Genomic DNA, 23,002 nt, shown 5'->3' with positions numbered 1-23,002 from the left:
TAGGATTAACTCAAAATCTTTTTTTATATCTAATTATAAAATTTTAAATATAAAAAGTAGTTAAAATCAAGTAGATCTATAAACATATGAAAATCTATAGATAATATGTTGGAAAATGCACAATTTTTTAGATTTAAAATCTTTTTATACATCTCGATGTCGAGATGATCAATCAAACGGTTTTTCAACATTAAAACTACCTTTTTTGATGGATTTTTGAGGGACATCGGTAGTTCTGTATTATAAGGTAACATCCTTATACAAACTTTTTCCTTAAAAAAAAAGAGAAATAAAAAAATAAAAAGTCTATTTTAAACGTTATTTTAAGGTATTGATATTAAAAAAAAAAAAAAAAAGAGAAAGAAAAAAAAAGTCTATAAAATGGGTATTACCCCTTTGACAAGCTCCACCCCAGCTTCTAGTAGTACCCCACCACCCAAAAACCCCGTACGATTAAAACAAAAAGAAACAGAAAATGTCAAAAGTAGCCCTCATGTCGCCCACCAGATGTGAGTAAACGTGAGTTTTTAAGGCAAAGAATGAGGAGAAAATGGTAAATTTGAGATGAAAAGAAAGGACGTGGACCTAAAGGCCTTATTAGATGTAAACGAGATAAAAAGAAAAAGAGCACACAAAAGTGAGGGAGAGAAAAAAGAAATGGCTTCTCTTTTTTTTCTTATTTAAGGAAAACAAGTCGCCATCCCCTTTTTAGAGAGAGGTTTTAGAGGGAGAAAGTGGGATTTTAGAGAGAGAAAGTGGCTCGAAACTCTGGACCCCGGTCCCCCACCTCTGAAACAATGGCGGCCGAACCTTCCTCTTTCCCTCTTCTCCTTCTTCTCCCATTCTTTTTGGTGGACTCGAGGCCCCTCTCATCATAATTAGCTCTGCTTTCCCTATTTCTCTCTCTAAAACTTGAAAAGAGTTGAATTTTATTTAAAAGAAATGCAAAACAAATAAGGGGGAGATTCTCAATCATCTCTCTTCCCCCTGTGGTCGACACCCATCATTGCCCCAACCATCCTTCTTCCCCCTCATGGAAAGCCGAGCGCCCAGTCCCAAACCAGAGACTCAAACCCATTCAATCCTTTATAAAACCAGCTCTCATACAACACAAATACTCCCTCTTCTTTTCTCCATTTCGAGTTCCTGTTATCCTTCGTGAGAAACCCCTCAAATCTTCGTTTGATTTGAATGAGAAATAGAGGAAATCATAGAACCCATTTCAGAACCAGAGACAGAGAAAAACAGATAACCCATTTCAGAACCAGAGAGAACTGCTCTGTCTTCACAAACGAGCATTAAAAACACATAATCCTTCTCTCCCTCTCCCTCTCCCTCTCCCTCTCTCGTCGGAATTCTTAGACTGTATCCCATCCCATGGACTCGGTGAGCGGGTTCTACGCGGCGGTCGCCCACGGCCTCGACGACCTCGAAGGCAGCCTCTTGTGCTGCGGGGGCTTCATGTCTGCCCAGTGGGTGCAGCAAGTGGTGTCTCTCCTGCGGTCCCTGCACTCGCACCTCACCCGCCTCGCCCAGACCCTCCATCTCCCAGTCGGGGACAAGTGGCTCGATGAGTACATGGATGAAACCTCGAAGCTCTGGGATGTATGCCACCTCCTAAAATCGGGGGCCTCTGCCCTGGATCACTTCCTCCACCACTCTTCTCTCCAGCTGACCATGACCTTTACAGATGGCGGCAGCTCGCGCCAGCTCATGCGTGCTGTCACGGGCTGCCGTCGTGAAGCCCTCGGGCTTGAGGAGGAGAACAGGCTCCTCTCGGAGGCCAAGGCTCTTATGTCTCTGGAAGAGAACCAGGGGCGGTGCTGGGCAAACAGCGGCTACGCCGGGGGGTTCCGCGGAGTTCTCTGCGCAATGCGAATGGTGAGCTCACTGCTGCTGACGCTGCTTGTGTGGGCGCTGCTGCACAGCAGCGGCAGCAGCAGCCCGCATGCGGAGGTAACCGGCGGGGACGGCAGCACGGCGTTTGCAGGGGCGTTGCAAAGGCTTCAGCAGCGAGTGGGGGCCGAGATCGAGGGGCGACACGGGATACTGCTGCATGAGTACAGGAGGGTGAAGGGGTTGACAGAGGAGATGTGGGCACAGTTGGAGGTGAGGGGTGGGCAAAATGGGAATTTGGGGGGTGGTGGGTTTGTTGAGAGGGTGGAGATGTTGAAGGTCTGGTTTGGGATGTCGAGGACAGGAGTTGAAGGCATTGTGTGTCAACTCGATGATTTGTTTGATGAGATTGTTGAAGGCAGGAAGAAGTTGTTAGAGATTTGCAGCAGGAATAGGTAAGAGTAGAGAGAGAAAGATAACACTTTCTCTATCTCTATCTCTTCACCCCCCCCCCTCTCTCCCCCCTTTCGCAGCATCAACTGTGGCTTCCTTGAATCAGAGGCCTCTCTGCCATATTTTTGCAGAGGAGAGAGAAATCACTCTTCCTCTTTTTCTCTCTAACCAGCAGGACACCGGATTTGGATTTGGATCAGATAGTTGTTGGGTTTTTAGGTATCAGGAAACATCTCTGTAATTTATTACTTTATTTTGAAAAAAAGTCGAGTAAAAAGGAAGGAAAGAGGTTAAAAGCTTCAAAGCCTGCCCACATTTTCCCCTGTAATCAGACATACACTGCCAAAAAAAAGAAAATTGAAAAGCTTCCTGTTGTTTCTCTCTCTAATCCATTTGGAGTAATTTTCGTGGGTTTTCTCTCTCTAGACGCCGTTCTCCTTTAATTTTAGTTTGATTTCAAGTTTATTCTCTTAAATTCCCAACTGAAAAGCGTCCGCAAAAAGGGCAGGCAAGTGAGAAACCCACTGCCTATCTATCGTACGCTTTATAATTGAGGAAGGTATCGGCGGCCGCACTGCTACAATATCAGTAGCAAGTGAGCCACAGTCGCAATCATTGACAGTGACTGTTTCGTTTGGTTCCTGAGAGTTAGAGAGAGAGAGAATGGCTTCTCCGTCGATGTGATCCTCATTTTCCGTTCGAAAATGCTGATGGGTTTCATTTGTAATCATTAGGATTCCTCGGCTGAAAATTCATGAGTGCAGAGAGAGAGAGAGAGAGAGAGAGAGTGAGGGTGAGAATGTTAGAGAGAGAGAGGGTGAGGGTGAGAATGTTAGAGAGAGAGAGAGAGAGAAATATTTTTTTTTTGTGGGGTAGGAGCGGCATTTCCAGAAAGGGTTGCGCCGGAGCTTTTCCGTGATTCGATTCTTCTTTGTTTTATGATGCCGCAGTTGCAGTCGAATAAAGCTGCGACACGCGAACCTTCCAAACTCCCAATCTCTCCCCCACCATATTATTGGTATTTCATGCTCCGGCGTGATCATACTGTACAATTATGCCCTTGGGCCAAAGGGCTGAACAGGTTTTGGAATTTCGATTATTTTATAAAATGGAATTTTGGATTTTCAGGTCTTAAACTTTTTGTGGCCAAAAGAATGTGATTGGAGAACATAAAAGGACTTACAATTTTATTGAGGATATCATATTTAATAGAGCATAATGGATAATCAAGATTCTAGCCCACCTAAATTAATTGAAAAAATGTTAAAATGATGATGATGAGTTCTTAAATATTTTGATCTATTTTAAAATAAGAAAAACAATAATGGGCCAAAAAAAAAAAAAAAAAAATTGGGGCTATTTCTTTTATCGGAGAGTGAATGGATGGAGTAGTTATTTAGAAACCAAGCCTCGATAGGGAATCACTTAATTTGACCAACCTGGTTTCTATGGACTTGCCCCATTTTGTGAGGAACCGGGCAAGTCTGTCAAGGAACACACAATACGGGCTGGTCGGACTATTCGATTTCCACACAGTATATTTATTATTATTATTATTGTTCAATCTGGTCGAACTATTCGATTTCTACACAGTATATTTATTATTATTATTATTATTTAATCTCTGATGTTTATGGGTCAATTCTCACACAAGAGAATTGGTCCGATTCACTTATTCTGATCAAGGATTAGTTATCCAAACCAATATTCCATATGACCCTCTAGAGATCCAGTTTTTTAAACACTAAAATGGAGGACATGATTTATGGGAGCATAGAATCTTTTGACTTTATTCAAATATGTCCCTCTATCTCTGGCAAAACACTCATTTTACTTTTACCTCGTTTATCCACTGGATGCTATTTATATCCAACGCAGCACTACACTTGTATGATAATGAGGAAAAGGGTCCATTGAACCTCGCTCATACGGACCATCACTTCCACCCAAGAAATGATCTGGACCATCAATGTGCTTCGGCTCTTACGGATCAAGGGTTGGAGTGGAGTGGCCCATATGTCCAGTTCATTCCAGCTCAAATTGGAGCTAGATTCATTTAATTTAAAACCCAAATGGGCCTCCTCACTTATTTAATCATGCCCCATTTTCTCATTTTCTTTTTGGTACTAAAATCATTGATGGATGCATAATATTATTATCATCCGAGTTTTATTTCAACTATTTGGAGTCGTCTTAAAGTTCCAGGACTTGTGAAAAGATGTGGCAAAATTTTACAGGCTGCCTATCTAGCACAACCTCCTCTTTTACTGGGCTCTCGGGACCAGCATGGGGTCGGCCAAGGCTGACATCGATGGACGCATAACATGTAGTCACAACAATGCGAAAATGAAATGTTCCTCTACTCAAGATCCTCTTTATCCACTAGTTTTTTTTTTTTTTTGAAAGCTAGTTAGTAATTAAATTTATCACCACCATGTTATGAAGGCACAAGTTAATCACAATTACATATGTAACAGGGTTTAGGTTAATGCAATGGAGGATAGATCTATAATAAAGATATTTGTATATTGAACGTTTCCCTAAGAAAACACAATCCCTATATTATGTTGTATTATACAATTCAAAATGGTTCTAATATTAAAAAATTATAGCCCTAGTTTAACAACACCATAACTTATTGAAAAAAAAAAAAAACAATATAGAAAAAGTAAAAAGGAGAGATATCGGCGGACGTGTCTTTAAGCTAAAGCCAGTCAATCAATATTTGACCAAATTAAAGTATATAAAGAGCTTTACGATCCAGCAAATATCATGTTTTCGGCATCTTGTTATCTATAAATAATAAACATTCCCCACCAACGATCCATATCATATTTTAGTTTAGTCCCAGAAAGATAAAAAGTAAGAAATTATTTAGAACTTAGCCAAAATAAGTAAAGCAAGGAGTTTGAGCTTATCCCAACCCAAAACAAAAGTGAAATTTAGAAACTTTCAGGGGAAAGTTAAGGTTGACAAGCCGGGCCTGGCCGGGTAAGCGTTGTCCCCATCCCCGCCCTTGTCCTCTCAAGACCGGCTGGACAGGCCTTGGCCAAGCACTCGGGATACATTTTATGGCCCAAGCTCTAATTTTTTAGGCTGGGCAGGTTCGAGCCAATCATTGCCCGACCTACCGGAAAAAGGATCTGGTGGTGATATTGGGGGAGGAGCATGGTTGAAGTTTAGAAGGGAATATGCTTCATGCCGGCTCACTCGCCCACCGTGGAGATTATTGTCAAAATTATGGGGACATTTTTCTCTAAATTAAACACGGATGGATGGAGTTGATGTCGTATTTGGAAAGAGCAAGTATTTTTGGGTGTCTCAAAAATAAAAAAGAAAGGCAATACAAAGACCCATCTTGTCATAATCCTAAAGATTAGAGGCATTTTAATCATTCTCCTGTACAAAAAAAAGAAAAAGAAAAAAAAAAAAAAAAGGAAATAAAAAAGAACATACTAATCATCACTAATGTCACAGAAGGATTCATTATGTGGTCTCATAGCATCATGGCATGGCCGGTGGCATCATCTCGCTATCTCTCTCTACATCATCTTGGCGTCATGATGTCGCATGCCGTGACATTTGCTACCTTATTAGTTTAGTTTAAGACTTGTATTAGTGAGTAATTATATTTAGGGTTTTGCATATCATTTATTATATGGTAGGGGCAAAGCCATTGCATGCATGTAAGCTGCTTCATTCACTGTGATTTCACACAGGGTTTATGGTGTTGGGCACGCGTTTAAATCTTTTTTTTTTTGACGAGTATCAAATATTATTAAGATAAAAGAGTAATTACAATGAAAAATTAAAATAAAACAGGAGATACAATCGATGAGTTTAAATCTAAGGAATGTTTCTTGTATTATTGATGATAAGAACTCGAGACGGTTTGGAAAGGTACGAGAGCAACACTACTGTTGATGGAGAGGAATAGGAAGTCTTTTGATGGTAGCGTAATGGATTAAGAAAAATTGAAAAGTAAGATATTGAATTCCATCGCTAGTTGGGTACTGGGGTCAAAAGAATGTTGGGTTTTTTTAAGACATGATATTTTTTTCAATACTTAAGACCTAGTTAAGATGGTGTCCCGTAATAGTAGACCATTGTATGTGGACTCCACTATCATCCTTGGTTCATGGGTGTTCAATACGTATGAAATGTGGGTTTAGTGGTGTAGGTAGGGATCATTGACAAACTATTTTTGTGGCTTTTTCTGGTCCTTGTGATCAAGCTACGGCTAATGAAGCAAAGATATTGGTGGTTTTAAATAGTTTTGAGGATTATACAAGCAAGAGAAACAATTCGCAGTGGTTGACTTAGCGGGGTTAAATTCCATGAATGTCATCAAGTGGTGAGAGAAAGAACAAAACGGTCCCATGGCATCTTAGACAAATTTGGTTTGTGATTTTGGATTTCTGTGCAGTTAAGAGGTATTCTTCTTACATGTTTATGGGAAGGCTAATGAGATTGCAGGCAAATTGGCCAAGCAGGGAGTTTCTAGACAAGAGATGTTAACCATAGTCTTGTTTACTTTCTTTTTCTGAATAATCTTTTGCGTGTTGTTTTTATGAGCAAAATGGTAGTAATGATCCTTAGAAAAATGGATTCCAACTAAATACGGGAAGACTAGACGAAATGGTAGTAATGATCCTTAAAAAAAAAAAAAAAAAAAAGGATTCCAACTAAATACTAGAAGACTAGACCATGCCAAAAGCGATAATATATTTGTGTCACTGCAATTTAACACATGCATGGCTCCATTAAGTGTTTGAAAGTTACATATCCAACTCCAAATCGCCAAGTCAAATCAAGATAAAGAGGTTGACAATTCTAGATGGAAAATCCTCATATATGCCTATTTTCTTCAATTTCCTAAATGTTGGACTTGGGTGGTCTACCTCTTGTGAGTGGATAGCCCTCCATGAAACCATTTTGATTATTAAGGGTCGAGAAATGAGATAATTTTTTTTTATTAAGATTGTTAGTTGAAATCTTATCCAAAAGATTTGAATCGCTCTATATGGTTAACTAACAAAATTTAGGTAATCATATGTGGAGAGAGTCATGTAAATGGGGACCTTTATAACAAGAGAATTGTAGAGATATAAAGGGTTTTGGTTGCACATAACTCTTCTCACCCTTTCCACCACTATCTCTGAAAGGTGTTGAAAAGACCCACGTCCCTCTTTCTCTTCCTCTTCTAAGAAACTTAAAAACCCTAGCCACAAATCTCCCTTCTGTCAAAATTGAGAATTTTCAGCCATCCATTGAGGCTTGGGATTTATGCTTTGAATTATCCTCCTGGTTCCAATAATCAGAGAAAGGTAACCTAAGAGGGCAGCATAAATATCTTGATGTCCGAAATGGAGCAATCCAATCTAAAAGGTAGATTGTAACTGGAAAATGTATGTAGCCTCCATTCGATAGTTGTATTTTTTAGTTTTTGTTGCATTGGGATGCTTACAGTGTCGTACATTGGTATCAGAGTAGCTTGATGGAGGTTTTCTCTTGAATCTTATTATCATGCATGGTTCGAAACAACTCGATGAAGTTTGGCTCTCGGATTTGATAGCCATGCATCACTCAAAGCGACTAAATGGAGGTTTCCTCTTGGATCTAAATGTCATGCTTCACACACAGTATGGTTTATCTTTGTTCTTTTTGCATCGAGAACTATAGTAGTTTCGGGAAAGTATGGGACAAGCACATCAATTTCCGAATAATTTCTCGCTTTATTGTCTTCAAGTTTTTCAAGAGTTTGTAGGCACCTTTCGGTTTTAGGTTTGATTTGGGGGTACGTATTGCAGGCACAGGTGTGATCGGGATGTCCGAGGCCAGTCTAAGCATATCGAACACACACTTGACACGGTGTGTGCCCCTTAGGCCCATGATGGTCCCGCACAAGGAATGACAACATGTCCATGCTAGCGCTGTGGATGTGCACGTCATGCAAACTGGTGTGCTTGTGCATGCATCAACTCTAGACCCGTATGGTGGTCCAACTGGTGGACATGCCTGTATGGATGCATAAGCACCCCCTCCAGCCACATGTCTGAGCACGTGGGACATGTGTACACCATGTGCCACATTTTAGTCACACTAGAGTAGGTGTGAATGTTCCACATCCCTACTCCACATGGTGACACGTGCGCAACGTGTGTAAATACACATGTCACACATGCAGGTCACAAGGAGTTTGGCTACCTTAGGCCACACAAAATATGGTCTGTCCATGGTTATACTCTTCTTTTTAATCCTATCATGCACCACATACACTATGTGCAGTTGTGGCCTCACCCAAAATTAGTTCAGCCTTAGGAATACCAAGGTTGCATAACCCTCTGCAACAACATGGTTTTAGGTGCAGTCACGACTTGGGTGCTCCGAAATGTGAATTGCCGCAGGAAAATGGGGTATTTGATGTTTTAAAAAGGGAAATATCATTTAAAATATATTTAGACTCCAATTAAATGTTTTACCAGAAGAGAACACATTCGGGGCCAAATTTTTCTGTACATTCAATATCATAGAAACATAGGTTTTTTATATTATATAATGGGAACGAAATATTTCTAGAAGTTAATCCCCTGTTATGATTTACATTGACCAAATAATGTGGTAAAAAGAAAATAAGGCCAACTAACCCTTGATTATAGCCTCGAGACCTATACATTCGTTTATAATAAAACAAGACGTATGACATATAAAAGGAGATAACATCGAATGGGATCTCAACCCATATACCTGATCTATAACATGGATGCTAATCCTACGTCCTTGTCCCTTGCAGAAAATGGGCCTCAAAGGGGTATTTCAGAGCATGGAATCAATTTCTTTTTCTTTGATCTCTCTTCTCTCACTCTATATCAATACTGCAATCAATATTTGATCAACCTATGAGATATGTCCTCTCAAGGAGTACATATCTCTAGGAAAAATATGCAACCCATTTCTAGAATATTGTTATGTCTAGAAAGTACGAGACATGGTCAACAAGCTATCCAACCTCCGACTAATATGAAACTTCAAGAAGGGGTCACAGTACTTTAACGTGGTTTTATGAGAGTCTCAATTTGGTCCCAAAGGCGTCGAGCTTCGGGGTGTTAGTTAGGGCATGTGGATAAGGACATGGGTTAAGCTAAGTCCATATATCTCATATCACCCTTGGACTTTAAGGCACATGAGGCCTTTATATATTTTTTAAGAATTCACCTCAATATATCATGACTAGGTTTCTTTTAAACTCCATCAGTCAAAACCCCATTATTTCAACATACGATGGATTTTTTAAAGAGTCATATTACATCTCTCCCATAACTCCTCCAGTATCCAATGGAGGGGAATTTATTTGCCCGGGAATATATGCATTCTTGAGTTACGTCTGAAATATAAACGTCTTCATGACATCTTATCATTGATCGTAAGTTATAGCACATGTGTATAACCAACGATGGATGTCAATATTAAGTCGTATATGTTCCTCCACATATCACATGGATAGGCGTACATAGAAGCTTAGGAGTATATATATCCTAGAACTTATTTCAAGATGAGATGGCTTTATGTCAACCTTGAATATGTTCAGCTGACGAGCTTTTGATATTATCAGTCGTGAATTAAGACCTTTAAGGACAAACCAACAAGTCAAGATTTTTGTAGGCACATATCAAGCCTTTCCATATCACACGGGGAATTTCATTATCATTGAGCCTTATACGAAGCTTAACTGACATATCATCATCAAAACGCATATGGTCCTTGTATGCGACAAAAAATACACCCAACAAAACCGCCACCCTAAAGCATGTAGCAAACAGTGATTTGGGTGACTTTGCTAACATTACTTTTCTTTATGCATGCCTTAAAATTTTCTCTAACATTATTTCCTAGAAAGCCTCTACATTTATCAAAGCTCAGATAGCTGTTTGAGTTTTCAATTCTCATTCTACTCAACATCATTTCTTCATCTTCCCAAGAAAACAACCTTTCGGATCTCTCATAAGAGGTCTATAAATATGGGATCGAACGGCACCTCATATCTTTAACCATAGCATCTCCTAAGTTCCCTCATCTCTTGGAGACTCGTCTTAATCCGCACCTCACTGCCCCAATTCTGGGCAGTAAAGAACATTCCGGCAATGTCCCTCCCTCAATTGCTGCTCAAGAGTAGCTGCAAAAGTCTTGAAAACTCAAAGTCCATGAGAATCTCCTCCGAAGATGAGGGAGACATCCCTGAGGCAGCCTTGCCTGATGAAGGACCTAAGTCTTAGGAGATTGCTCATCTTCGGGAGGTGGTGTATTGGCTACGCCAGGAAGTGGAGAATTACCGAAGCATATCAAACTTCTATCAAGGAGAAGCCAAACATGCGAGGGAGAGCTTGAGCTCAGTGAAGAGAAAGCTCACAAGGGGAACTTGCCCTGACTTGAGCCAAATTAGTTGGCTTGTCTTTCATTTTTTTTATTCTTTTTTTCTCTTTTCCTCTCTTTTTTTTTTGAACAACATGTAAAGACTCAGTCCCAGAAACTTCTATCAACGAAGCTTTTATTTCATATCACTTTGTTCACATTTTGAATTTTTTATTGCATTTTGCATCACCTTGCGTCCATCAAACACATATCTTCAGTTCGCGTTTTTAATTTCAAACACGAACCTGATATCTCTAGGTTTTTGAAAAATACTTGGGTAACCGAGTAAAATCCTCTTATTGTTTTGGTAAGGGCAATTTGGTAAAACTGCGATAAACCATAATTCTCACGCCGTCTTTTTAGCACAAATCGAGGTATAACGTACCCAGACATCGAATTTTCCCCAAATGCTCTTCCTTCATCTTCATTTTCCCCAGATGCTCTTCCTACATCGTCCTTCATTACCATCTCTGGAAAACCCTCTTTCCTTCTAGTATTTCCTTTAAGTATTCTAGTAAAACTCTCCAAGAGAGCCCCTTTAGTCACATTCTCTTGAAAGAAATCTCTACAACTTCTCCCAGCATTTTAGCAAGAACTAAAGATTAATAGGTGTCTCATTTGCTACAAGCGACGCCTGCAGTCTTGAGCGCTTCAAGTTTTGGCGACTCCCACATTCTCATTTCAACCATAATAGCTAAAAAATGGTGAGTGCTTACCATCTTTATTTCCATATTTGCTTTGCATTGTCCCCCTTTTCTTTCTTCTTCCTAGCCATAAACTGATTCATGAGCATCTGCTCACGACAGGGAGATTGGTCCAACAACTTTTTGGGGTTTATGCCACCTTTTTTGTCTGGGTTGATGCTCCAAACTATTCCCCCAATTTCAACTTTCGATCAATTTGGCATTTGGGATTTTTGAAGATTCAATTTCCATGGGGAGGATGTGCCCAAATTTCTGCAAATCTATTACGGATTGCTCGAGATTTCGGTGAATCTTCTTGTTACTAAGGAAATTTGGGGATTTTTCTCATTAAGCCCTCCTCAATTGGTCGTGAGTTGAATACTTCAATCAGGTCAGGACCTTTACAAAAGTATCGATCCTAAGTTGGGATATTGAATTAAGGGATTAAACCCCTTTGCTACAGGCTTTGACTATCAATTGAAACCCACAATTTTATAGGACCTAAAGATCAAACCTCTTAAGCCTTATGGGCATTAGTCGTAGGTTGGAATCATGGACCTATAGGTATTGAGTATAAGGATCGAACCTTTGACCTGAGCCACAAAGGCACGTCGTAGGTTGGGAATCATAGACATGTAATCATTGAGTCTAAGAATTGAACCTTTAACCTAAGTCAAGAAGGCGTCGGTCGTAGGATGGGAACCATAGACTTGTAATCATCGAGTCTAAGGATCGAACCTTTGACCTGAGCCACGAAGGCTTCTGTCACAGGTTGAGAATCATAGACCTGTAATCATTCAGTCTAAAGATAGAACCTTTGACCTGAAACATAAAGGCATCGGTCGCAGGTTGGGAGCTATAGACTTGTAATCATCAATTCTAGAGATCAAACCTTTGACCTAAGCCACGAAGGCATCGGCCGTAGATTGGGAACCATAGACATGTAATCATAAAATATAAAGATCGAACCTTTGACCTAAGTTACAAAGTCATTGGCCGTAAGTTAGTAACCATAGACCTATAATCATCAAGTCTAAGGATCGAACCTTTGACATAAGCCACGAAGGCATCAGTTGTAGGTTGGGAACCATAGACCTATAGTCATCGAGTCTAAGGATCGTACTTTTTACCTCAGCCACAAAGGCATCAGTCGCATGTTGGGAACCATAGACCCGAAGTCATTGAGTTTAAGGATTAAACCTTTGACTTGAGCCACAAAGGCATCGGTTGTAGGTCGAGAACCATAGACCTGAAGTCATTGAGTCTAAGGATCGAACCTTTGACCTAAGCCACAAAGGCACCTGTCGCAGGTTGGGAACCCCAAACTTATGATATTTATTTTCGAGGGCATCCTTTTAACACTGAATTTCTTCCTTACGCATCATGAGATCCAAGGCTTTCCCAAACAATGGGGGAAATTGACGAGGTAAGTGTACAAGTGTCGAGTTCCCTCGTTATGACCTTGTATGTGAAGATGACAGTGAATACCCGACATAGCTTCAATGGCCTATCTTTATCAACTTCTTGGTAGACTCCGCGGAATGCAGATAAATCACACACCGATCCCATCGTGGTTTAAGCCAAAAACCTCTATTTCTTCACTTTGCACATAAAAATGCAACCAGTTCAAGGTCCTTTCCTATTCTAGGCCACTTGATTTATGATAAGAAAGTGAAATGGCATGAAAAGGGATTTCGATGTAAAGGGGAGACTAGTTTCATTATGGGCTACTGCAGCTGGATACGAGAAATATGTGCTCACTACAGAGAGACCCTCCTTGCAACAGGGCTCTTAAGCGCCTGTGAATGTTCCGCTTATCCTTATGATAGGTGTGGGAATGTAGTTAGAGAATATATGGAAACATGGTGTTTAGAGACCAACTGTAACTTTTTCAATTGGGGGTAAGCATGGATATCCCTTTTGGATCTTTACTTTATTGGCGGTCTCTCTCTTTGGGGAGACCGCTATGAGGAGTTTACTCATGATGACAAGATCATTTTTGGAGGTAAAATCTATCAGAGTCTTCGAAAACCAGAGTGTTTACAAGAGATTTTTGAAGAGTTCACGAAGATGACTGCTGTCGGCAAACACAAAAATCAAAATGTTTACTTCCAAGTATGGATTAACCACTTTTTTGACATGCGGAAGGCTACAGATGAACTGGCCAACCCTATCCAGAACACGAGTGACAAACCCATGTCTTTACTAACTGTTGTAACTCCGCGGCCCAAAAAGCTAGACGATACTATCTATCTTCTGGGGTCAAGGGGATATGTAATTATGTTTGAGTGCCTTTATGCGGCATGTAATGTGGTTGAAGGCTTTAAATATGCCATGGCTCAATTTATTTTGTGCAGCATTGATCACGGGTTATGAGCAGGGACCAATCCTTAAAGATGTTAAGCAACATGCACACTCCTTTCCCCATTCATTATGTATACGGCTAGCTAGGTGCTTACTTCTCAAGCATTTACAAGTCTCTAAGTGGGAGGAATGTCGATGTTTTTCCATTTGTGCTCCGCCTTATGGGTCGTCAGGCGGTATTTCATTATGACAATGATGTTGTTCTTAGGCGAGGACTTCTTAGAGAAGTTGTTCACGATTGGGGGTCCTGAGGATCATCTTTATGCTGACGAACAACCATACCTGGCCAGCTTGGATCCTGCCACGAAGAGGAGCATGACGTACCTACTGAGTGTTCGAGGAGCCCTCCTTCCTCTAAGGAGTTCACAGGTATATCGAGTTGTATAATCCCCACCAATTTGCCAGGCAACACAGGATAGATAAGGGTTTTTTCGTATCTATGCAACAAAGTAATTGTTATTCTCAACACAAATCAATTATTTCCTAGTCTCCAGTGGACATAAAAAATATTTATCTTGTTATAATCCTCATCTACTTGGACATAAGAGGTGGTTGATGCATGTAAGACTAGGGAATTTTCCCAAAGTAGAATCAGCACCACATGCTATTTGTGTCAGTGATTCAATTTTCAACGCAATTAATCAATGCCACAACGCCATTTTATAAGATTCGAGGCTGTTATTTCAACATTTGATTAGAAGAATATGTCTTCCTTTCAGCTTGAAGTGGCATTATAAATGCCCCTCAAAGTTGTTCATGTTCCTAAAACATATCAAAGAAAAAAGTGATGGAATGGATGTCTTGGAAAGACTTTATCAATAATCCTAGATGATGCCCATTTTACAGGTTTATAATTGGAAACTATGTTTAGCAACAAGTAAAACATAGTTTTCATGATTCAAGACTAGAAGAAGATGTGTACCACCACAACATTGACGACAACAACAACAACAACAATAGCAAAAGACACTTAAGAGGATGTACTTCCATGAAGAAATCAACTCACTATTCCAAACTCTCAAAGGGCATCAACACTCGGGCATCAATGAATTCAACTCCTTAACAGTTATCTTTGAATGTTGGCCATCAATATAACCTAGCTCCTAGACTACTCTTATTTCCATGAATAGGATTCTTTGTTGCACTCCTTCAACGTCTGCTATCAGTCCGCCTACCAACTGCCTTCATTTATTCTTCTTTGCCATGTATTAACTAGTTCTTGATTTATGAAAGCAATAACCAAAACCATATTCTTCAAAAAATAGAGGCCCACAAACTTTTATTATGCTTTCACTGAAAGGCCACTAACTGACTCGCTTTGTTTTGCATGAAGGCTCTTAATTGTTGGTATAAAATGGTTAACAGCTTTCTCAAAATCATGCATCTTTGCAATCATTGTGAATAACCTTCCACAATCATGTATGTTCAACAAATATCTATTTTAAATCAATCGGTCTATTTGGACTTGCAAGCTCCTATGTGTTGTCATGGAAATCTTACATTATGCAAATCTAACAAATTTGCACATTTCCATTTGCAACGTAAAAATCTAACACTTCATAGAAATGGCTAGAACAGTGACCTCATAATTGGGTTTATAGCACCCTCCGAAAACCATCAACCTTATAATCACGTCATAGCCTGCATTTGTAATTCGCCCAATGCTAAGGTTGCTCTCATTTTGACTACTTTTTATTCATTGTTCAAGAGGAAGGGACTTCACATGACATTTGCATGCACCACATTTATATATTCATTGCATCAACTCCTAATTTTTTTTATGAACTAAAGTAAGATCCAAACGCATTACAGTTGGTTATTTGTGCACAAAGCCCCAAACAAAATTAAAGACATTTTCAAAAGTGAATTCATGAAGATTGGACATGACCAAGCAGTTGTTATCTCTATGGCAACCACTTCCCTCTCAAGTTAGCATACTAGTGTCACGTTGCAACAAACTTGTAACATATGTGCCCGCATTGTTGAACACGCCACACTTTCTCAGGCGAAAAGAACATGTATTTGAAACAATTAGCCACAAGTGTTGGAAATATATAAATACAATGAATCATACTTTTTGGATCCGAGAGAAGCAAGCAAGACCAATAAAAAGGAGTTCTTTAAGGTACTTTGCCCTATTTATTTCTCCATTCTACCTTTGTTCTTCCTCTTTCATTATCTATACATAACCTAGCAGTGACAACCATACCTTATCTCCCTTTTTTTCGAACAGTAATCATACCCTATCATTTTAAATATTAACTAAATAAATATTTGTACCTTCAAGACAATATAATTGACAAATCCTCAATCGCCTTCTAAATCATTGACATCTAGTTTTTGGAGTCAGAAGAGAAGCAAGCCAAACGCACTTCATGGTTCCATATATATTTACTAAAAGGTAAAACTTCTAGCAAAATGAATTGCATCAAACATCTAACTTCACAACCACTCCTACAGTCACAATTGGATTTGGTGTTTGTTGTCTAGTTCCAGTATTTGGTTGTCGAAGGGATTTGAGCACTCTTTAATCATAAAAGAGGCAATGTCAAACAACTACCTCTAATGTCACTCATTCTCAACCTTGGGTATCATAAAGACCAACTTCCTAACCACATGAGATCTTTCTTCACACAGTAGATCAGCTTCCTTCAGATGGTTTTCAAATTCTGTTCAAAAGGTTTGATGGGATCTCAAGGTTAAAACCCATTATAGATTGGTGTTAAGCACAACCTAGGAACAAGGAAATTAATAGCAATCAATGTCTACTTAGACGCAATTGATAAACAATAAAAAATGGTCATCAACATCTATTCTGTGGAATTGTATCATGCAAATCTAAAAAATGTAGTAAACAATGTAAAGAATGGGTCTTAAAGAGGTAATGAGACATTGATGCAGTCCTGCAGGCGTCATGCTGACATCATTTTTAACACTTCATTTCTTTTTTAATTACTATTTATTTTTTTCTATTCACAATTTTTTGCTTACATAGGCATTTTTAAAAAATTTAATATTGTTTAAGAGTGGCTGGAGTTTTTGAGAATTTTTTAGACTTTGTTAATTAGAATGGGTAGTTTGGTTTTTTAAGGTTTAGAGAGAAGTTTGTTGATTTTATTTGCATAGAGACTTTTATCTTTTGAAGCCTCTTCAACTTCACTTTTATTGAATCTACTAAATTTTTGGACCTGGTGTAGACATCCCAATCTCGACTTGATAGGTTATTGATAGGTTGAAATGTCCTAGGCAGACTATCCAGGCATTTTAAACCACTCACCCCACTAGAACCCTTCTCCATAAACCCAGCCTCCACCAAACGCTCATTGTTCCAATGGGACCAAAGGCGTCAAGAGGCTAAACAATGTGAGGCAATCCCAAAGCAGCCTAACTATGAAGCATTCAAGAGGAAAGGCTCTGATGTTACCTCAAAGGGCACCAAAGCCCTACCAAAAGTCTTACATCAAAGTACCAGAAGCACAGGAGTCACAGCACGGGTAACCCACGACACCAAAGGCCTTGTATCATTCCCATTGGGGCCAATGCCATTCCAAATGGCGCCAAGTCCCGAACACCCATTTTCAAGTTGCAACAAGATCAAGATGTCTGGCAGCAGTGCCATTGCAGTCAGCATCATTTCCATCAGTACCAAGTCCTAAGACCTTCACCAGACAAGACACAGCCTAGCCAATGTGACTGAAGTGATAGGCTGACATGTCAATCCGTACCCGTCGACATGGCAAGCCCATACTGACATGTCAATTCTCAGTGCGGTGCGAGGTTGTTGATTTCTTATTGGTTGATGATCAGATGAAAGTACAACCAAGTTGGCAGGACAACTAGTACTCGGTGACAGTCGGAATGTCAGCGACACTAGTCGGAATAGCTTTAAACTACGATTCATCAAATCAAAGCTACCAGAACACAACATGTGTCCTGAACAATGCTTGAAGGAGGTCGAAATGCCACCGACGTCATTGCCAATGGCATCGGAATCTAACAGATCGTACATAACCCATATTAATGAGCAATTAATATCTATTAACCATCATTATTACATGACATGGCTCCATTCCAATCAGCACCAGCGCCAATCCAAATAGCGTCGAAGCTCTGATGATCCAAAAAATCACACAAAACTAGATACACACTGTCATGGTTCATTTTTTCCCATAAAACCATTTTCCCCAGGACAAAGGTCAAAGATATTAATAACTTTTCAGCCTAAGATATGCCCTAATCTTGAGCAATAGTCTAAGCCCAAATCCCCTTTGATCTTGAGCTCAAGCTTGACGTTGTGACAAAAACCCTAAGAAGAGTCCCCTTTTGAGCAAACCTCTATCCTACCAAACCCTTTAATCCAAAACTACAAACACAAACTCCTTCAAGATACACTTCAAACGAAGGAAGTCTGGATAATTAGATCTTTCAAACCCTCTTCTTCCCATTTCTATTCTCCCCATTACAAACAGAGAAAGTTCAAGTTGATTGTGCAATGTTACAATATGAATTGACATCGACTCTGGGCACCGGGCATGGTGGCCTGGTCTAAACATTATTTTTCTTCTTCTTCTGTTTGTTTTTCTAGTATTTATTTTCATAATTAGGGCTTTCTTCTTTTTTGGCTTCATGATTTGATTTCTCGTTTCTCCTTATTTTGATTTTTACATTTACTTCTTTTTTAGCTATTTTTATATATGTTTTTTTTCCTATCTTCCTCTATTTATGATCCTATCCATATTCCCTTGTTTTCTCATTAAATGTAGTCTTTAATATATATAGTTAGTTATGTTTGATCTTCCTTTTCCTTTCTTTATCTTCTCATGGCATGATTATTTCCCTTTTTATTAATTTATGTTTATTTCTTTTGTTTTGATGTATTTATTACTATTTCTTATTCCGTTGATTGATAGCACATATATCCTCTCTCTAAGAAACCCCCTATCTTCATCTCTCACCCTCCTCATTAAGTAATATTTATTCCTTTTTTGAGAGCATTTATTTCTAGTTATGATTTTTGTCTTTATTCTTCTTTCTCTCTTTATTATTTTGGCAATAGAAATCTCTCTTTCTCTCTTTTGCCCTTTATTAAATAGTGATCTTCTTTCCTTTTATAGCAAATATTCTTCTTGGTATATTACATCTATATCACTTTTTTGTTTCTCCATTTTAATAGCATAGATTTTCTTTTCTCACCTCAATTTTTCATTTCCTTATTTTGCAGTAGTATTTTCTCTTCTTGTTGAATTTGTTTTTTTTTTATTAGTTGTGTCTATTCATCTTTCTCCCATCATTCACTTAATAATATATATTTTTGCCAACCCTCTCATTCCCTATCTTCTGTTATATTTATTTTCTCTTTCCCTTGTATTTTATTCAAAGGCCTAGTCTCTCTTCTTCTCTTGTTAGATATATTTACTTTTCTTACTCTTCACGATCTTCTATTAAGGACTTGCATCTATCCATCCTTCTATTTTCCCTTTTAATGAATCATTCATTGCTTCTCTCTAGCTCGCTCATCTTAACCCTCATTCTTATGCTCTTTCTTTTTATTTCTTTCCTATATCTAGTTTTGTTACTCTCATTGTATGTTACTTATTAGTATTAGTTTTTTTTTTTTCTTATCCCTTTCATTTTACTTCTCCCTATATTAGATTATTATCTTTATTCTCATTTTATACTCATATCTCTCTACCTTATAGATGAAGATCTCATCCTCTTCTTTCTTCATAATAATGTTCGTATCTCCATATTACTCTCTCTCTCTCTCTCTCTCTCTCTCTTTTATTATATGTCATGCATGTTGAGATTATATTCATTTTTTTGTCTCCATACTTTTCAATATCTTGTTTTTCTTGCATCTAGTAGTTAGATTATTTACTCCTATTTATTTGCATCTTCTTAGTTTAGTTGTTTATTTGTGGTTGTCTTCCTTTGTTCTCTTTAAAAATTTATTTTCTTAAAATCTTCCTCTTACCTTAAAACCCCTTTTAAAATCTTCTTGGTTGAGTTTTGAGGTTAAGATAGTAGAGAAACCAGCTTTGTCGATGATCCAAGAGGGATAAGATCTTAGGACCCGATTCTCTCTCAGAACGTATTTTAACGGGACCCATACTCTATCAACTTATTGATTTGTTTACACCCGTAGGTGTAGTCCCTTACCTGCAATTTCGAGTATAAACACCTGGCTTCCGAGCCATGGCAGCATAATAACCGTGTTTGCACAAGATGCAAGGTGCAAGGCAAGGTATGTTTAGTGAATATTGATAGAGGGAGCTGCCACAACATGGTTTCCGAATAGATGGTGAAAAATTGAAGTTACAGAAAAGAAATATCCTCAAATCGACAAGATACAATGGTTGAAACAAGGTAATAAAGTTCTTTGTTGATTCTCTTTTCATTTCTTTTTCTATTTGTAAATGGCATAACAACTGTGTGTGGCGTATCATATTACCAATGGACGTTTGTCACTTGTTATTGTGATGTCCTTGGCAGTACGACCATTTCGTAATTCATAATAGCCAAAATAATATGTATTCGTTTACCAAGGATGGTTTGAATGTGAATTCTACCCTTTGAGAGATAGATAAAGAGAGGGTTAAGGTGGAAAAGAAAGAAGTAGTTTTATCCACGCATCAATTTTTCACTGAAAGTAGTGGAAAAGGGTTTGCGTTTGTCTTAATAATGATGGATAATTGCAATGTTGAGGTGGAGAATAAGTTAGTTAGGCGCCTTTGGATGAATTCTAGGATTTTATGCTTTTGGATGAATTCCAAGATTTTGTGCTTGGAGAATTACCCAGAGGGTTAACCTCCTATGAGAGATATCCAGCACTATATAAACTTAATTTCGAGAGCTAATTTACCAAATCTACTATACTACCATATGAGTCCCAACGAACAAGACAAGCTTCATTGGCAAATTTCTGACCTGTTGACTAGGGGTTGATTTGTAAGAGTCTAAGTCCCACTATTCTCCCAGAATTGCCGACTCCCAAGAAAGATGGCACCAAGCAAATGTGTGTGGACTACAAGGGCGTAAACAAGATCACGATCAAATATATACCCCATTTAAATGATATGTTGGACATGTTATCAAGATCTAAGATGTTTTCACATATGATTTTTTTTTGGTAGATCAGTGGGGATTACAGGCCCTCGAGCGTTTTGAAAATAGTCAATTTTAAAAGTATTTGGGAGAATGGAGGCCATGACCCCTAACTAGGACTCAGATGATACTTCTACCACGACCCTAGATCAACTTACGAGGTGGGCCTCATCATTTCATAATAAGACCAGGAGTTGTATGGAAAGCAACATTTAAGACTCAAGAGGGATTATATAAATGGTTAATGATGTCTTTTGGCTGGTCTAATGCTCCAGTACCTTTATGCAAGTTACGAATCAAATGTTTAAACCATTCATTGGGAAATTTATTATGGTATATTTTAATCATATTTTGATTTACCACTATGCACTTGAGGAACATTTAATTCATTTAAGGCAGGTTCTAGAAACATTACGAGCTGAAAAGTTGTTTCTCAATTTTAGGAAGTGTTCTTTCTTGACAAATAGTCGTATTTTTTTGGGATATGCAGTAGCTATTGAGGAGATTAGAGTGGATCCAATTAAAGGTTCAAGCAATTATTGACTGTCTTAACACCGACTTGTATTAGGGATGTTCATAGATTTCAGGGGCTAGCAGCGTTTTATCGATGATTTATTAAAAATTTCAGCTCTTGATAGCTCCCATTATAGATTGTATGTGGAAAGGCAACTATGCATGGACAGATGTGGCCAATGATAGCTTCCAATTGATTAAAAAAAAGATTACACAGAACAGAGTTTTTCAAATGGATTGCGATGCATCCCATGTTGAGATTTGGGTGGTTTTGAGCCAAGAGAATAGGCCTGTTACTTTCTTCAATGAGAAGTTGAGTTATTCTAAGTCATGATATTTGATATATGACATGAATTTCTATGCGATAGTGCAGGTAGGAGTTTTATTGAATTCTGATCATGAGGCTTTGAGGTTCCTGAGCACTCGGAAAAGTGCGAATAGAAGGCATTCCAGATCCGTTTCATACTTGCAAGAATTCACTTTAGTGATCAAGCATAAGGCTGGATGTCAAAACTGAGTAGCAGATGCATCGAGTAAGAGTCATAGTATTGAGTGTTTTGACATCAATAGTGGGCTTTAAAACAGACTCCTAACAATATGCTACTAACGCATATTTTATTGAAATTGGTGAAGAGGTACAGCAAGGAGACCCAGAAATTACCAAACATTATATTTCACAAGATGGTTCTCTTTTAAGGGGAAAACACCTATGCATATCAAACGACTCCTTACAGTTGAAAATACTTTCTGAATTGCATGGTGGAGAATTGGGAGGTCACTTCAGCAGAGACCATACTTTAGTGCTAGTGGAGGACAGGTACCTTGGGCCATGACAAAAGTGAGATGTTGCGGGGTATGTTAATAGATGTCGTATACGCCATCTCCCAGAAGGACGGACTCAAAACACCCGTTATACTCTCCATTACCAGTACCACGACAATCATGGGAAGATGCATGAATTTTGTGGTGGGATTGCCATGAACAGTCCAGGAAATAGACTCTAGTTTGGTAATATTTGATTCTTACTCAAAGATGGCTGGCACGTTTCATATGTACCGAAACTCTTTGGATGCTACGCAAGCAGCCAATCTATGTATTTCCAAACTATCACTTTCGGGTCGAGATACATGCTCCATGAGCGACTTTTGGATGACCATGGGGAAAAGATAAGGATAAAATTGCAGGTCAGCAGTGCATACTATCCCCAAACAGATGCATTTAACAAGAGTTTAGGCAATCTTTTACGTTGTTTGACCGAAGGACGATGGTAGCAGTGGTATGTGTTCTTGTCTCAAGCTGAATTCATGTATAACAGTGCCAAAAATAAAACCATAGGGCGATCAGAAATAATTAATGGCAGGATTTGGATCTAGCGAATTTGACTGATATAGAGTGAGTGAGCAATAATGCAGAGGCTTGGGCGGAACACATTCGAGACACCCAGTTGGAAGTGACAAATAGACTTAACTGGAACACAACGCGTTACAAAGGCGGTGTCGATCAATACAGACCTCGAAAAGAGTTTAAAATTATGAAAAGAGGATATAGAGGAGTTTTGTTGATTTTATCATTGCATGTAGATTTTTTTGTGTTGAAACCTCTTGAGCTACACTTTTATTGAATCAATTGAATTTCCTGTC

General features: G+C 38.7%; 1 protein-coding gene across 1 annotated transcript; it reads left to right on the top strand.

The window, feature by feature from the left end:
• Positions 1-634: 634 nt before the first annotated feature.
• LOC18449101 (uncharacterized) lies at positions 635-2,677 on the top strand. Its single transcript, XM_006859150.3, has one exon. It carries the CDS (start codon positions 1,378-1,380, stop codon positions 2,293-2,295), a length of 918 nt encoding a protein of 305 aa, XP_006859212.1. The 5' UTR covers positions 635-1,377; the 3' UTR covers positions 2,296-2,677.
• The last annotated feature ends 20,325 nt before the right edge of the window (positions 2,678-23,002 follow it).

The sequence above is a fragment of the Amborella trichopoda genome, chromosome 11 (assembly GCF_054954075.1).
Source record: "Amborella trichopoda isolate Santa Cruz 75 chromosome 11, AtrichopodaSantaCruz75HAP2 v2.0, whole genome shotgun sequence".
NCBI classification, from domain to species: domain Eukaryota; kingdom Viridiplantae; phylum Streptophyta; class Magnoliopsida; order Amborellales; family Amborellaceae; genus Amborella; species Amborella trichopoda.
Note: the sequence above shows the minus strand (reverse complement) of the source record. Positions and strands in the feature narration are given on the sequence as shown.

Coding starts and splice junctions, on each gene's coding strand:
- LOC18449101 (XM_006859150.3), top strand. CDS start 1,378: ATGGACTCGGTGAGCGGGTTCTACGCGGCGGTCGCCCACGGCCTCGAC.